The 17,313-nt window shown below is 37.0% G+C and overlaps 1 protein-coding gene across 1 annotated transcript in view; it reads right to left on the bottom strand.

Annotated features, from left to right (window-relative positions):
* LOC130547662 (thyrotropin-releasing hormone-degrading ectoenzyme-like) overlaps nucleotides 1-17,313 on the bottom strand; it is a 125,769-nt gene that overhangs the window by 64,072 nt on the left and 44,384 nt on the right. The window contains exons 5-8 of the mRNA XM_057323801.1: nucleotides 15,592-15,746; nucleotides 10,264-10,377; nucleotides 2,471-2,608; nucleotides 118-183 (exon numbers count right to left, since the gene is read on the bottom strand). Of these exons, the coding sequence (XP_057179784.1) occupies nucleotides 118-183; nucleotides 2,471-2,608; nucleotides 10,264-10,377; nucleotides 15,592-15,746 (473 nt within the window). The remainder of the gene's footprint in view (nucleotides 1-117; nucleotides 184-2,470; nucleotides 2,609-10,263; nucleotides 10,378-15,591; nucleotides 15,747-17,313) is intronic.

The raw sequence follows: 17,313 nt of genomic DNA, 5'->3' as shown, positions 1-17,313 counted from the left end.
ATTCATAAGGTAACAATCCTTCCTAAGGTAGGAGAAAACTTTCTGCAGTGTGAAAGCATCTGTGTGACCATAAAGAGAAAGGAAAAAAGCAGAGCAAGAAGAGAGAAACTGACTTACATTGAGTCCTCTCTGGAACAGCGGCTGTCCCATGACATGAGCCAGCATACGGATCAGAGCGGCTCCCTGCAGACACGCAATAAACACACATTCAACAGAAGATTCTCATTTACGCCTGCTGTACTCTGTTTCTCCCAGTGGTCTACTCCGTGCGGTTTCCATTCACTTACAGACCACCACTGCTGTCATTTCAACCGTTTGCAAAGACAATAAATGCATTAAATTATCTTTAGAGTAAATTAGAAAATGAGGCTCTTTAAAGAACACTGTAACACTTTACAACAGGGTGCTATTTATTAACAGTTAGTTATTACACGGCTCGTTGGAATGCTTGACTGTGATTGGCTGTCAGGACTCTGTCCTTCCTGTTACGAGTTCTCATGCTCATTGGACGGAGTCGTGACAGAACCACGTCTTGCGGGTTTATGTTGCGTTTTGTGTGGAGACACGTGGCTTTGTTGTCACTTTCGCCGCGTGTCATCCTGTCTTGTCTCTCAGCCCCGCCTCCTGTCTTCCGTATTTTACCTTGAGTGTTAATCCCAGTCACCTGCCCGTCACCTCCCGTATGTAATTATCCTTCGTTAGTTTTCCTTCATATAATGCCCCTTTGTTCTGTCTGTTGCCGGTTTGTTGTGAATTCATGTCGTTCGGTTCATGTAGTCAACATGACGTTGTTCCCGCTTTGCATGAACCTTTAGTTTATTGTTTGCTAAGTTTATTCCCCCACGTGAGAAGTGTTTATTTTGTATTTTTGAAGCCTTGCCTGTTTTCCCCCTCGTGGGATTTTGTTTTATGCGTTTGTGTTTTAAGAAATAAAACATTTCTGTTGTCCTCCCGTCTGCGATTGGGTTCTGTCATTCTGTTCCGTGACATTGACCAGTCGCGACGTTATTCCCAGATAACAACCTCTTAAAACTAATAACACACGGTAACCCGGATGCAGCAAATCATTTTGACAGTTTTTAAAAAAAAATTAAATATAAATATGTCTTTTAATAACATATATGACACTATATTTACAAATGATTAAACCAATTTGCCTGTTTGTGACATCTGAACGTCGTTTCTTACCTTAAAACCAAAAGTAAACGGCTTTTCCTCATGGAAGGTCTGCATTCGGTAAAAATGAGCTAATCAAATATTTCAAAATCACATTTCACATCCAGTTTTTTTCTCATGTGGCAAGTAGCCGTGTAATAAGCGGGATAATGTACAAGCAGCTGGCTGTTATCGCAAAATAAACCCCTTCAGTGTGATACAAGATCCTCTGCTTCGCATCGGGTCCTGATCACACTGTCGGGGCTTATTTCTGCGATAACAACCGGCTGCGTGTAAATTATCCCTTACTGAATGCATTACTACCTAAAATGAACTAACGATGAACAATACTAATACAGCATTTATTAATGTTAGTTCATGTTAATTTCAGCATTTACTAATACATTTTTAAAATCAAACGTTGTCACTGTTAACATTAGTTAATGCACCGTGAACTAACATGAATAATTGTTTTAACATGAACTAACATTAACAAGGATTAATAAATGCTGAAAACTAAATTGTTCATCGTTATCTAATGTTAGCTAATGCATTTACTAATGTTAACTAATAGCACCTTACTTTTTTGGGGGTTTGAAATATTTTCATATGAATTCATCTTATTTTGTAAAAACAAAAAATGTATTGTGTGCAGTATTGCGTGTATTGTATAATGCAATTTTTGAAACGCAAGTCAAAAAACCTTTCTACGGTAAAAAGCAACATAATGTTATCAGTACAGCTTAAATCGTACTCCATCTGGAAAGTTGCATTTAGCACTCGAATGGGCTTGTTTTACTTTTAACTTTGACTTGCTTTAATAATACCATATGCATGTGTGTGCTTTCTGGAGCTTTAACAAGTCACTTATATACGACCTATATTTTTATATAAACTGATGAATATTTTCGCACTGTAAAAAAAGAAAAGAAAGAAAGAATAAAAAGATGAAAGACAGTTTCCAATTAAATATCCCCATCTCTTAACATTCCACCCCTTAAACTATATGTGATGTCCTTTCCTGTTACAGTAGCTTGTGAAGTGTTATGATATTTCAGTGTGTTTACAGTGGGAGGAGGTGATGCAAGACTGCTGAATGTCCGGATAACAACACTGACAGAGTTCATAACACTTGTAAGCAAACCAGTGCCGGACTGATGACACGGGCAAAAATCTCTAGACTGAATGAAGGAACTGAGCAATGTCTACGGAACTATCGTAGACTCCACAAACAACGTTTGACTACACTAAAATAAACAAACAAATAAATAAACAAATGTAAGATGCTACATCAGATTGAAAGAGGTGCTTATACCTTTTTATATGCAATCCAGTCAAACACCCTGTCGATGTCTGTGGCTTCAAACACTTCTTGAGAGATCGGATGAGAATTAGCCAAACCATCCAATAACATCACCTCATGTAGAACATCAGTCAGAAATCTCTGTTTCTCCTGTGGATGAGAGAAGGAGAGTTGCAGTTGGATTTTATTTTTATAGCTTAACAAACAGTAACTTAAGCTCTCTTCTAAAACCGTTTATTGGCTATATTTAGTAAAAGTAAAACAACTGAGATATTTCCTTGAAATAAAATTATAAATGTTTAAAAAAACATAAAATTCACACAACTGCTGATGAACACTAAAGGGTTTATAGTATATTCGCAGCAGGGCCACAATGTTATGCAAAATTATATTATGAACGTTCAATGCTGCCTTGTGAGAGAAATGAGCGAACAGAGACGTGCATGTGTGTGTAAATATTTACTCCAATACATGAGTATAGTGGAAAAATGTCTCTCTCCGCATGAGTCGGCATCTTCTCTGTTCAGTGAGAGGCAGAAGCAGCACATTCCAAACCTGTCATTGTTACTGACTAGACATATGAAGTATGAACATATATATATGTATATATATATATAAATTAATTAATCAACAACGGCTTTATTGGGCATTCAGTTGTATTAAAATACAGAAAGTTCTGAGAGTAAACGCAAGTACAGCGTGATGACGTCAAGAACATGCTAATTAGCACGACGGGTAATAATAGATTATGACAGATTTTTTACGAGCCTGTCTGTCAAAATGACGGACAATTAAAAAAGTCTAGCGCAACCTTTGCATAACTATGTCTTCAGAGGTGTATAAAGACCTTACATAACGAAGTGTTTTGTTTTTATGACCTTAGAATGAGCTATTTCTATCTACGTACACCGCGGGTTTCCTTACATGGAATTCGCCATGTTGTTTCTACAGTACCCCTAAACGGACAAACTGAGCGCGTTTCGTAAATATGTTATCTCCCCCGGCAAAGAAGCAAAAGCGTGACGACATCTCAACCCATTGTACATGATTGTGGTATTCATCCAACTAAAATGTAGAATAACTAAAGATATCAGGTTAGCAAAACTAAAATTAGCATAACATTTATACAACACCGCAAAAGCATATCATTCTGCAAATTGTGTCTGCCAGTTACAGTAAATGAGAAATTGAATATGAATCATATGAATTATAAATGAAAGCATTACACTGCAGGTTCATATTCAGAACATCTTCATAATGGGCCCACCAGCAAAATCTCTGTGTTGACTGATCACATTCACAATGACAGTTTAAATAAAAACTACATTAAGATTTTATTACTTGATATGGTGTTATGTACAGACGTGAGACAGCTGGAAAACAATCGTGTGTTATAAGTTTGGATTTGATTCTTAAAATTCTTTATTACACCTTTATACTTAGAGCCATTATGAACTATTCACGCTCATTAAAGCTTTGCTTGATTAAAAATCCTATTGAAGACATTTATCCAACAGAGCAGCATATTTTAATCCAGGCACTTCGTCTTAAACAAAAAAACGAATCCAAAAATAAATGTTATTCAAAACCATTTTATGTTACTAAACCTGTAGTAAACAAAGTAAAAACATTATTTACAGTACACATAAAAACATGATTTCACTCAAAGTAGCAGCATTTGTCTGAACCCGTTTTAACATCCCATTTTAATATTCTACGGTTTGAACAACAATACAAAGTGAAACCTGATTACTCATTTTTACCGTCATCTCACATTCTGAAGTTCTGATAAAAGCAGGTTAATGAAATTACACGAGAAATACACTAGACCATTAAAAGTATGATAAAAGAGAGAAGTGCTTATAAATCAATAACAGAGATCTGAGAGTAAACATACTAAAATTGATCTGTGGTTGTTGGGTGGCTTTTTGTTTTACTTCCAGAAGAAAGTTTCTCTTGGATGGCACTGAAATAAATTAGCTCTTTCTTGACATCCATCCTCTTTCTGTTACTAATGGCATCAGCTAATGAAGGGTGACGTGCCTTACGATGGTATTACATCTAAGGTACAATAACTTGTAGATACATCACATAAAAATGAAACTCGCATTGCTTAATGAACTGTTAAAATAATTCTCCATTCATATTTAATATCAGAAAAAGCATTTTGGAGGAAGTAACAACTTTTTAAAATCAATGACCTCATTTGTTAAGCTTTAATGATCATTTAAGTTTTAGATATCTAATGCTGATCGGGTCTTGTAAAAGAGAACACTTTGTGACGCATCTTATTCCGTTTCCTGACGGACGGTTACTTTATAAACCAGACTCAATTATTCTCACAGGTTAATATGTGGGCAAATCCAGCATTATGGATGTGACATTTTGCATTATGGATGTGATAAACTATATCGTACTAAACCCTTGTTAATACAGTCTAAACATAAAAAAATCAGTCTATGCACAATATTTATTTATTTTAAAAAGGTAAATAAACCTGTGTTATGGATGTGACATTTTGCGTTATGGATGTGATAAACGCTCAGAGAATGTATGTGTTACCAATATACTGAACCATCCGTTTATATTGTACTAAACCCTTGTTAATAGAGTCTAAACATAAAAAAATCAGTCTATGCACAAGTTTTTGATTTTTAAAAGGGAAATAAATGTGTGTTATGGATGTGACATTTTGCGTTATGGATGTGACATACAGAACAGTATGAACGCTCAAGAGTATGTTACCAAAATATTGAAACATCTGTTTATATTGTTTTATTAGACTCTAAACATCAGAAAGATATCAGTTTAATAACAGTTTACAGTTTACTGTTACTGTTTTTTTTTTTTTTTTTTTTAAGTTTACTCGTTTAAAAACGATAAATAAACAAGCGTTACAGATGTGACAAGAAAGGACACAATTTTTGAGAGACGACATACTTTGTAGGATTACTGTGAATTAAAATGCACAAACCAGAAGCAATAATACCCAACAAATAGAGAAGAGATGACTCTTCATAGAACAAGTAATAGTTTCTATATTTTAATTTCGATGTGCCTATTTATGAGGAATATGTACCGTTATGGATGTGACAATTCTGAAAGCGGCACTAGCTTGAATATGAGAAATCATGCACTAAAAATAAAAAAGAATCTTAAAAAAACTTTTGTGCAAACCTTTGGTAAAAACTTTTCATGGAATTTGCATGGAATGTCACTTTTTTGTTTTGCTGCATTGAATTAGATACAAATTCAACACATACAAACAAAGCTTTTATTAAAATGAACCGAAAATGTGCTGTTTGTGAATACAGTGTGACAGAGAATGTGAAACAGACAGAAAGTGAGAGGGAGCTATCCAACAGCTGGTGAGGTAGAGTTGATTTTATGCGAGTCACATAATGTGGACTCTCAAATGCATGAATCAAATGCACGAGAAGAGTCTCCATCTGCTCTATATGTGCACTCAACAAGGTGTTTACATCCAATGATACTTAGACCTGCTTATCATCATCATAATAGCATCACTTCCTGTCAACGTTCCCTAAAAATGCCACAGTACTAAACTGATCAGTAGCCTTGGAGCAATGCCTGATGGGTATCCAGCCTCTCTCCATGGTAACCAGATGTGAGGAGAACATGATGAACATGACAAAGAGGAAGCAGTTCAGATGTCATGAGCGGCTGAAGGACCTGTAACCTATTTTAATGACCTCTTAAACAGCTTTCCATATCATATTCCAGTCCCAGTTTAGACTACCTGCTCAAGTGTGAAATATCCATATTGTGCTAGGAAAATGATTATAGTCCCATCAGCAGCTGCTGAAGTGGTTCTATCAGAGGTCATTAGATGTGAAATCGCTCTCTGAAATGACGTTTCTAAATTATGTTCTCTGCTTGGCTGATGCCCCATGACCAAGGTGGCTTGGCGCTAGGGATGGGCGATATGGCCCTAAAACTCTATCACGATAATCCTGGTATTTGTTGTGATAACGATAAAAATGACGATATATCCATAACGCCATCCACCACTGTTTTTTGCGTCAAGTGATAGTAGCTGCATGTAGTCTAGACCCTCAGAAAAACTAATATTATCAAAAAGTAAAACTTACCCCAAATCAAACAGCTCCTAAAATATACCTACAGTATTTTTGTAAATATAAAATATAATAGTGAGATCCAACTTCAAAAGGTTGTAGTAAAGATAAGTTAAATGAACTAAAGCTCAATAAACACATCATGTCATACCTAAAACTGTATATATTCTATTGTTGGGTGGAAACGATCGATCGCATCACGCTGTCAATCACTCTCTCTTGAACTGTGTGAACCTTCTCTTCTCACAGCAACATACACTGAATCTGTCTATGACTCGCACTACAGAAAGAGAACAAAAAAATGCGGATAAAAGAAATCTAATTAAATAATCCATGCTTTTATACGCTCATAAACGTATTTAAAATAACGTAATACAAACTCGCATTGTACTGTATGTGAACAGGCAGCAGTGCTGTGCGTGCTGTCGCTATGAAAGCACATGTGGGCGCGAGCTGCGCACGGGACGCTCCGTTCATCCTGTATATAACAGGCAAGAAATCGTATTAAACAATTTGCGCACGCGCGCATAACATCTAACGAATGTTTAAATAAATACTTTTAGCCAAACTAAATGTTGTGGTGTAACGTATTATGACTATCAACGAATACTTAAACGAATTAAATAAAACGAAAGTGAAACTAAACATTAACTCGGATGCATCTACAGTGCCAACCTAAACGAGATTTAGAGCTCGTCTTTTAGTGCAAACTCTTTCTCAGCTTCACGTCCGCCCTCCGCTATAATTTACCTGTTTTCACTTCACATATGAGCTGTGAATGGGTCTCACAAAGAAATACGTCATCAACTAGAATTTATCGTTTATATCGCGGGAAGACTAATTCCTATCGTGTGGGGAATTTCTATCGGTATATCGCAAACGATATAATATCGCCCATCCCTACTTGGCGCAGGAAATATAAAAATACTGAGACGGATGGAACGGGACGGTCGATGTGTGCATGTGTATGTGAGCATACCAACCCGATCGCATGTGCATTTGTACATATTTTAGGAGATGGCTAATTCGCCTGAATTCGTACGATGTAAATTGTACAAAAACGTATGATTGTTAGAAAAAAGCAACACTGAAGCCCCTCCCCTAAAGCCACTATACCTAAGCAAAAGTAAAACCGTACTAAAACGTATGAATAACATCGTACAAATTTATACGAATTAGCCACCTCGTAAAATAGTTCTGAAGTCCTGTGAGATTGTGTAGAAGCGTATAGTATATGAGCAATGAATTTTGAGGAACTTTATTAATGTTTAAATCTAATTAAAAATATTTTTTTACTTGCATAACTGGCAAGAATTCTTTAGTAAATTGGATTCCGCTTTTCAATTTGGGCAGTCATGGCCTAATGGTTAGAGCGTCGGACTCGTGACCAGAAGGTTGCCGGGTCGATTCTAAGGGCCGACGGGTAACGACTTGCTCAACGACTTGAGCAAGGCACCTTTACCCCTACTTGCTCCCCGGGCGCTACAGTGATAGCTGCCCACAGCTCCGGGTGTACGCGTTCACTACTCTATGGATGGGTTAAATGCAGAGGTCACATTTTGGGTATGGGTCACCATACCTGACAAATTTTTCACTTCACTTTCAAATCCAGGTGGAAATCCCCCAAATAGCAGTGTTAAAGGTTAAAGGGATCGGTCAGCCAAAAATGAAAATTCTGTCATGAATTGCTCACTCTCTAGTTGTTCCAAATCTGTATAAATTTCTTTGTTTGGTTGAACGCAGAAAAAGATATTTGGACGAATTCTTGTAACCAAACAGTTCTTGGACCCCATTGACTACCATAGTAGTAGTAGAAATTGCAATGGTAGTCAAAAGTGCCCCATAAATGTTTTGCTGGCCTACATTCTTCAAAATATCATCTTTTGTGTCCAACAGAACAATATAAATTGTCAAGTAATTTTTCCTACTATGGTAGTCGATGGAGTCCAGAACTGTTTGGTTATAAGCATTCTTCCATATATCTTCCTCTGTGTTCATCAGAACAAATACATTTATACAGATTTGGAACAACTCAAAGGTGAGTAAATGACAGAATTTTTATTTTTGGGTGAAGTATCCCTTTGACGTCACTGAACGACTGCCATTATCAAAGCACATGGTCCTTAGTGTACACTGCTGTCTTCTATAGGATGTATTTAAGTCATGACCACAGGTCCAACATAATTTACATGCTGCTGAAGCTCACAATAGCTCACTTAGTTACTGACTGGTGTTCACAAGCACAAGACACAAACATAATTCAATAAGCATGACTCCAACAGTAAAAAGCATCGGAGAACGGTGTCGTGATTTGCTGCGGATAATTTACATACTTATTCAATTTTATCAGCAGAGCTTTGAGTGTATCACTCTTCAACACAGCTGCATTACAGGCCACTCAAGAAGAATAGCATTATGCTAATAGCTAGCACCATTACGCTTAAACAAAAGCGGCTGTAGACCGAGAACTGTTTGTCATTGAATCATTTCATAACATACTCAAAGGTGGATTTTACTGAAAATATAAGCGATAAGTAGACACTGAGCTGTTAGAAATAAAGATAAGATCATTTATCATAACATATGCTGTTACCGTGTGCAGTCTGCTATTGTAATGAAGCTAGATGCACCAACAGAGATCACCATTAAAAGATTTCTTTCTTTCTTTACATGAAGTCAACCTACAACTCTGCTTAAAACCAATTTGCTCTTTAAAACCGTATCTTATCCAGAAAACTTAGGGGTCAATTTTTTGACATTTTCACATCATCTGAAAGCTGAATATATAAGCTTTCCATTGATGTGTGGTTTGTTAGGACAGGACAATATGGCCGAGATACAACTATTTGAAAATATGGAATCTGAAGGCGCAAAAAATCGAAACATTGAGAAAATCGCCTTGAAAGTTGTCCAAATGAAGTCCTTAGCATAGCATATTACTCACAAAAAGAAAGTTTTAATATTTTTACGGTAGAACATTTACAAAAAATCCTCATGGAACATGGTCTTTACTTAATATCTGAATGATTTTTGTAATAAAAGAAAAATTGATTATTTTGACCCAAACAATGTATTTTTGGCTTTTACTAAAAATGTTCCCGTGCACCTTAAGACTGGTTTTGTGGTCCAGGCCCTGTTGAAAAAACCAGCATATGCTGGGTTAGGTATGTTTTGACGCTGGTTTGTGCTGGTTTAAGCTGGTCAGGTCCTGATTTAAGATGGTCATGTGCTGGTCCTTAGCTGGTTTAAGATGGTCATGTGCTGGTTTAAGCTAGTCCTGAGCTGGTTTAAGCTGGTGAGGAACCAGCACATGGCCAGCTTTATGCGATGTGCATGATCCTAAACCAGCACGTGACCAGCTTAAACCAGCACAAACCAGCATCAAAACATACCTAACCCAGCACATGCTGTTTTTTTCAACAGGGGGGTCACATTAATGTTTATTTTGCTAATGCTCTATTGACAGAATGATTAAACATTACAGAGGTAATTTCTTGTTTAACTTCTTGTATTAATGTTGTCATTTTTGTGATTTTACTTTACTTCCACTTTTGTGCATCTACAAAGCACCAGTGAGATTTTTTTCAGACAAAGTAAAACTCTAGTTGACCATTTTATTACATTTTCCATTCAGTGGATAATTCATGAAACCTTATTAATGAATCACAGTGGCAATTTAAATGACTAGAAACATGCAAAACATCTTACCATGTTCCACTTTGGAAAGAGGAAGTCAGTCCCAATGTACTCAAAGAAATGAGCAAATCCCTCCTTCAGCCAAACGTCCTCCCACCAAACTGGTGTTACTAGATCTCCAAACCACTAGACAAGAGAACACATGAACAATCAATCACCAACAGAGAACACGAGTGACCATTATAGAGATATAATGTTTTGTGGACTGGCAAAATCAAGGAAAGAATGCACAATACATGTGTCTTAGTAAATTAAAAGCAGACCAACTGAACAATTTTACAACATTTGTGTCACGAATCGTGGTGGTGGAAGAACCCAAGCGCAGGCAGGCAGTGAATTAAGGGGTTAAACAAAAAGACTTTATTTAAACAATAAACACAAAACAAAGACCCACAATGGGGTAAAAACAGGAACAAGGATAAACACTAGCACAGAGCAAAAACTAACTAAACACTAGACATGAACTAAACTCAACACTTACTGGACTAGACACGGAACAGCAAAACTGGCACTGAGGCACAAACGGCAGAACGCACAGGTGGCACACTGAACACAAGGCAACTGGAAACATACAGAACACGGACCGAACATAGTACAGATACAATGACAGAGCACAGGACAATGAAACATGAGGACTATATAAAGGGGAGGAAATCAAGAGGGAACAGGTGTGAGACATGAACTAATCAACAAGCAATAACGAGGGATACAAAAGGGCGGGAACACAGACAAAGACCGGAGAGAGTATCGAAGACCGAAAGGGTCAAAAAGACTCTCTCCACACATAACAAGGGATCCTGCCGTGATTCTGTCCCATAACCAAGATAGACATGACATGATGAGGTAGAATCACGACACATTTGCCTGTTTGACAATGACAATAATGTAAAGCTACCCAGTAAACTATATTACTATTTGCACCGTGTCGGGTATGACAAGATGGACTACATCTGTACTAAAATGTAACATATTTGAGATATGACAAATTATTGGCACCCCGTAAAGCAGAAGTACAGACATCTTACAAAAACTGTACTTTTCTCCAAATAAGAAAAATTGCTCACAAAAGGCTTCACAGAACATAGAGAAGCAGGCAGAGCTTCTAAAGTATGATTAATAGAAGACCAAACAATCAATTACCTTTAGCTGTGAAATTACAGAACATTTTTCTTATTTCACACAGTGTTCATACCCCGGCACTCTGCCAAGGACACTGTAAAATGAACAGTCAGAACCGGAGGGAAAAGGTTTTCGATTATGGAACGCCCCATCTGGAAGCGAATAAGTGTCCAAACTCTTGGACTCCTGCCATTGTGTGCAGATGACAGTGGGTTAAGCAGGGTTATGGGTATTTTGAAACAAATTCAGTTCTATTGGGAGCTGGATCTCTGTAGCAGTCAGCACTCTTTCATCCGAAAGCAACATGAGGCTCTCAAACAGTCTAATGGAATAGTCATACGTTATTCAGAAACATTAAGGCAATTTACATGCACTTCAGTTCGCATTTAACCACACCAAAAAAGTAAACGTAATCCAGATGACTCCAGTGGGATAGTAAATGTCTTCAAAAGCATGTTAGTACCGAAATGAATACGGTGACACAAGGATAACGTGGGACAAATCTTTGTGTTCAGCTAAAGACATACACATCTTGGTGTTCAATGAACTCATATACATCTTGCAAAGCTTAACTAAGAATTGGTCAACAAAGTTTTAGTTCTTTTAGGTGAACTATTACAAGTTATACAACTTTCCAAAGCAGTTGAGAATTGTTTTAAAGGTACAGGTCACCCAAAAATGAAAAATCTGTCATCATTTACTCACCCTCGAGTTGTTCCAAATCTGTATACATTTCTTTGTTCTGATGAACACAGAGAACAATATTTGGAAGAATGCTTGTAGCCAAACAGTTCTTGGCCACCATAGTAGAAAAAATTCCAATGGTAGTCAAAAGTGCCGCAGAACTGTTTGCTTTCCTACATTCTTCAAAATCTCTTCTTTTGTGTTCAACAGAGCAAAGGAATTTATGAAGCCATTTTTCCTACTATGGTAATCAATGGTGGCCAAGAACTGTTTGGTTACACGCATTCTTCCAAATATCTTTTTCTGTGTTCATCCGAACAAAGAAATGTATACAGATTTTGAACAACTTGAGGTAAATGATGAAAGAATTGTCATGTTTAGGTGAACTGTTCCTTTAAGGAGATGGAAACTGACATGTCTCACAACTGTAAAAACAACAACAACATGAAGCCCTCCACCAAACAGTCGTGAACATAAATGACTATAAAATGTTTACATGTAATTTGCTGACATTAAAGAAGAAGGTTCAGATGAGGTCTGTCTGCTGCGTAAAGTATGTGACTGTGGGGTATACAGGGATTTGCCACAGTCTGAAATCCTCAGATCTAAAAGTAGCCCCGCAGATGCATTTGAGTTCATGCACACGTGTTAGGATTGGAGCTACAATAACACTAAAGCTTTTCCAAGTATTATTCGAAGATAAGACAAAACCCACATTGCACCAAAAGTGCATTGATAAAGACGGATGTACAGATAGATCAATAATTTTGATTACTGCTACAGATTTGCAAACCTCAACAAACTCTACAGAACTTGAATTGGACTGCCCCAAACCTCCAAAAAGAGAATTTAAAACCCCTTTGTTATAAATGAAAAGCATCGATTCAATCATTGACTCATTTCTATCTTTATAAATGAACCAGACATGAGTGATTTAGACTAGACTCCTCTCCTCTCCACTGAGACACACTTTATTAATCCTCATATTCACTGTCTAACTCATAACTACATTTTTTATGCCACATATTTGAGATTACTTAAAAGTAAAACCTCACACAGAGAGAGCTCAGATGTCTCGCAAGACAATCTGTGAGAACATAAACTCAACATTAGCCTCACATTACTGGCTGAAAAACTGCATATGAAGGACTTTTCAGATGGCGGCAGATGCCGCCCGATCATTTTATTCAGAGAATCTGAAATGAGAAAATAATTGTTATTGAGTGAGTGTGACATTTTAACTACATCAATGACTGGGGGCAAATTTAGTTTTTAGTTATTATGGTTTTGATTTTAGTTTTATTAATATTTCATATAAGCTTTTATTATTAGATTTTTAGTTTTTGTGTTAATTTTAGTTAAAGTTTTAGCAATTTTGGTACGCTTTTGTCATTTTATAATTTATTGGTTTATTTTTAATGTTGCTATATAGGTTTAGTTTTTGTTTATTATTATAATTTTACTGCTTTAAACTGACTCTAGTATATTTGGCAACATTTCGATCTTTCCTTGCGTTAAGTTTTACCGAAAAATTTTAGGTCAATATTGTATTTGATTTCAATGAACAGGAACATTTTCAAAGTTTTAATTTTAGTAAACTAAAATAACCTTGGTCTACAGTTACATGATATTAAAATCATGCAAAAGGGAGAGAATGGGAGGTAGTGCCTCTGGAGAGAGAGTGGGACTAATGCCCCAGAGAGAATGATGAATAAACCTTTACAATAACACCACAGAGTAACCGACACCCCTGCACTTATCAATTCTCTGCAGGTACAAACATGATTATTGGTTTAAAGGCAGACTTTTTAATATACAGTATAATAAGACCTGGATGAGTGCTGATCTAATGCATTCTCAATGAAGGAGCCAATCAATCAGATATTCTGATCAACAGTGTGCAGCACAAAGCTTCACCGATCAAGCTTTAAGATATTCACAAAAGCCAAATAATAACTACAAACAAACTGCTTATAATGATCACAGCTGTGCATGTCTGATGTGTAAACACTAGACATACCGCAGTACAGCTCTGCACATTTTCAGGTTTCTGTATATATATTATATACCGTTCCCTCCTTTCAATTATTTTTTGATCATAAAACAGAGGTTTTGTATGCTGCGAACAGCATGATCTGAATTGTCCTCAGAAATTGCAGCATAAAAGATGCACCTTATTACTGCGTCTCAAACAATATGATGATTTTATGGCTCCCTGTGAAAGCGTTTTACTGTGTAATGCTGATGGTAGCTCACACAGAGCTGTATTATCTGTTGCAGACGTAGGAATGGGAGAGCTGGTGATTTTTCTTCCATACAAAAGAGAAAGCAATACAAATAGAAAGAGTGAGAAAAACTGTGTTGGTGGGCTGCTTATCTGTTTCACTCATTGAGCTCCGTATCAAAGCAACAACAGCACCTAAGAACACAATGCAGAGCTGCAATTTCGCAACATCTCCAACAAGCTCATACATAATCCACCATAACAAAAGACGCTCAAATTCAAGCTTTTCAGCAACATGGGGTTGCAAACAAAAGCTGGTGAAAAATGAGCAAACTGCATGCATGGACAGTTATCCAATGGTTCCTTTACAATTTATGCAGATGATGAATGTGTGGGGTTGAAGTCCATTTGTTGACCATCCTGTTAGAGTAAAAACACATGGAGTCCTGACTACTTGCTTGATCTGTGTCTAATAATCTGGAACAATCGAATCATTTCAAACAAATCAGAGTGACAGGCCTTTTACACGTCATGGGCATAGTTTAACCTCTCACAGCCTAAACACATGTACATGTAAATCTCAAAGATAAATGAATAAACAAGTCTTTATCTTTAATTTTTAATTCTAAATTTCAAAATGCAGTCCTACGCAAAGCATGCTGGGAACTGGAAATCGCCCTCAACTAGTCATGATGAATTAACTTAATTTCTGAGTGTAAGGTACTTAATAAAATGAATTGCTGTAACTTAAATCAATGGAGTTAACATACTGTACCATATCAATTCTAAAAACTTATAGTTTTCTACTTAATATTCAGCTATTAGGTTAACAAAACATTTTTATTAGGTGAACTAAACTTTTTTTTTAACATGAAGTAAAATGACCTTATTTACATTTAGTGAATTTCACTATTAGGTTTTACGGTGAAGAGAAAGATATTTGGAATAATGTTAGCAACTGAGATTTCTGGGTCACCATTGACTACCATTAAAAGGGTTGTCAAAGGTGCTCCAGAACAGTTTGTTTTCCTAAATTTTCCTAAATATTTTCTTTTGTGTTCAACAGAATAAAAAAAAACCCCAAATACAATAATTCTTTCTACTATGGTAGTCAACGGTGCCCCGGGAATCTCGGTTGCAAACATTCATCTAAATATCTTTCTTTGTGTTTAACCAAACAACTTGAGGGTGAGCAGTTCATGACAGAGATGAGAAAAGTGACCCCATCTGATCTAATCATGACTTTAAAACAATGTGTAACTACACATCAGAATTTATTGCTCTGAGTATGGTTATTATGTGTGTATTTTTACCTGATGGCAGATCTCATGCACCACCACCATGGTGAGCTCCATCTGATAGGAGAAGGAAGAGACGTCAGGATCCAACAAGATCTTCTGCTCCACAAACACACTCAGACCCCAGTTCTCCATGGCTGCATACGGATGCTTGGGAACTGCCAGCAGATCTGCACACAGCGAGGAAGGTCAGAGGTCAATGAAAAAAAAAATCTGCAGTAAATAGTGTACACAGTAAACTTTATCAGTCGAGTAATCCTACAAAACTAGTGCCCTTTGTGTCACAGAAAAAATGTATTCGCATGAATGAAGAGGACAAATGGGGCTGATTAACTAATAATAGTTAGTTAATGGGGCTGAGGCATGACACTAACACAGAAGTGCGTTGCACAGAGATTCTAAAAAAGTCCATGTGCTCAAAGAAGCAATTTGGCTTGGAACATAGGTGCCAGAACTTAAACCACAGGGCAAACCAACAAGTGGAGAAATCCAGACATCATACTCCAAAGACACCACAAGATGAAAGGCTGACAGATGCGCTCATACAGACACAAGACAAGGAGCACAGGTGTTCAGATCCCAACACCGGGAACGAAAAGCAAACAGAGGTGTCAAGATCCAAACACTATGTTCTGACACAAAACACCGGGGTGACACAATCCTGTCACAGAAACTACATACAACCTCACAGAGGTGACAGACAAGTGTATTCAAATCGAACCGTTTCTCATTTTGAGCAGTGAGAAAATAAACCAAAACACTCCGGTAATCATATTTAAAATGGCTCCTTTACAAAAGTCAACGCATAAGTAAATCAGTTGTCTGAACGTCTCCATCAGCTCTGTGTCAGGAAGGATTCATACGTCAATGAGAACAGAAGTTGGTAAACCTCTGGTGCTGTTAAATCCAGATCTCATTATCATCCGAAGAGGAAGAGGAACTGTTTAAAGCTGTGACATGACGTGTGTGTGTCTTATTTACGGGTTTCTCTCAGATCGGCTGAAAGCAGCTGTGGAGGTTGTGAAGGAAAGATGCAATTATCAGACGTCAGACACCTTCACTGTAAATGAGCCTCCAGTAGGGCACACACTTGCGAATGGTTAATGTTCCACCTTTAAGGAGAGATTATTAATTCGAAAAATAAACAGTAATGTGGAATAAAGATGAAAGAGATGCTCTATTGAACAACTTGAGAAAGTAAATCCGAATCGAACAGTGTAGGTTTAATTAGCCATTGGTAATGTGCTTTATGGCTGAGGGACTTGATGCTCTTTTAATTGACTTTTTGTAAAGCCTCATATGGTAATTACACAACCAGAACTTTGAGAGAGCGAGAGAGAGAGAGAGAGAGAGAGAGAGAGAGAGAGAGAGAGAGAGAGAGAGAGAGAGAGAGAGAGAGAGACAGACAGACTTACCAAACAAAGCCATAATCGCATCATGAGAGTTGACCTTTAACTCAACCACTGAATTATTACTAGTAGTAGACACGCAACAACCAAAGAGATTCAAAGCTTCAGATTCTTAGCGCTGTGAAACAGCAATGTTCTCAACGATTGGTTCTCGAGGTCACAGGATGACAAATGTATTGTTTTCTGTCCGTATCCCTGGACATGTAACCCTGGAGTATGTATTACTTTTATGACTGATCAAAAATGTTTGGCTTTTTGGAGCTTCAAAAACTGGGTCTCTATTCAGGACGATTATTCAAAATAACTTTGATTGTGATCCACTAAAAGA

The sequence above is a fragment of the Triplophysa rosa genome, linkage group LG24 (genome assembly GCF_024868665.1).
Source record: "Triplophysa rosa linkage group LG24, Trosa_1v2, whole genome shotgun sequence".
Classification (NCBI taxonomy): domain Eukaryota; kingdom Metazoa; phylum Chordata; class Actinopteri; order Cypriniformes; family Nemacheilidae; genus Triplophysa; species Triplophysa rosa.
The sequence above is the reverse complement of the archived record's forward strand: the minus strand, read 5'-3'. Positions and strand labels throughout refer to the sequence as shown.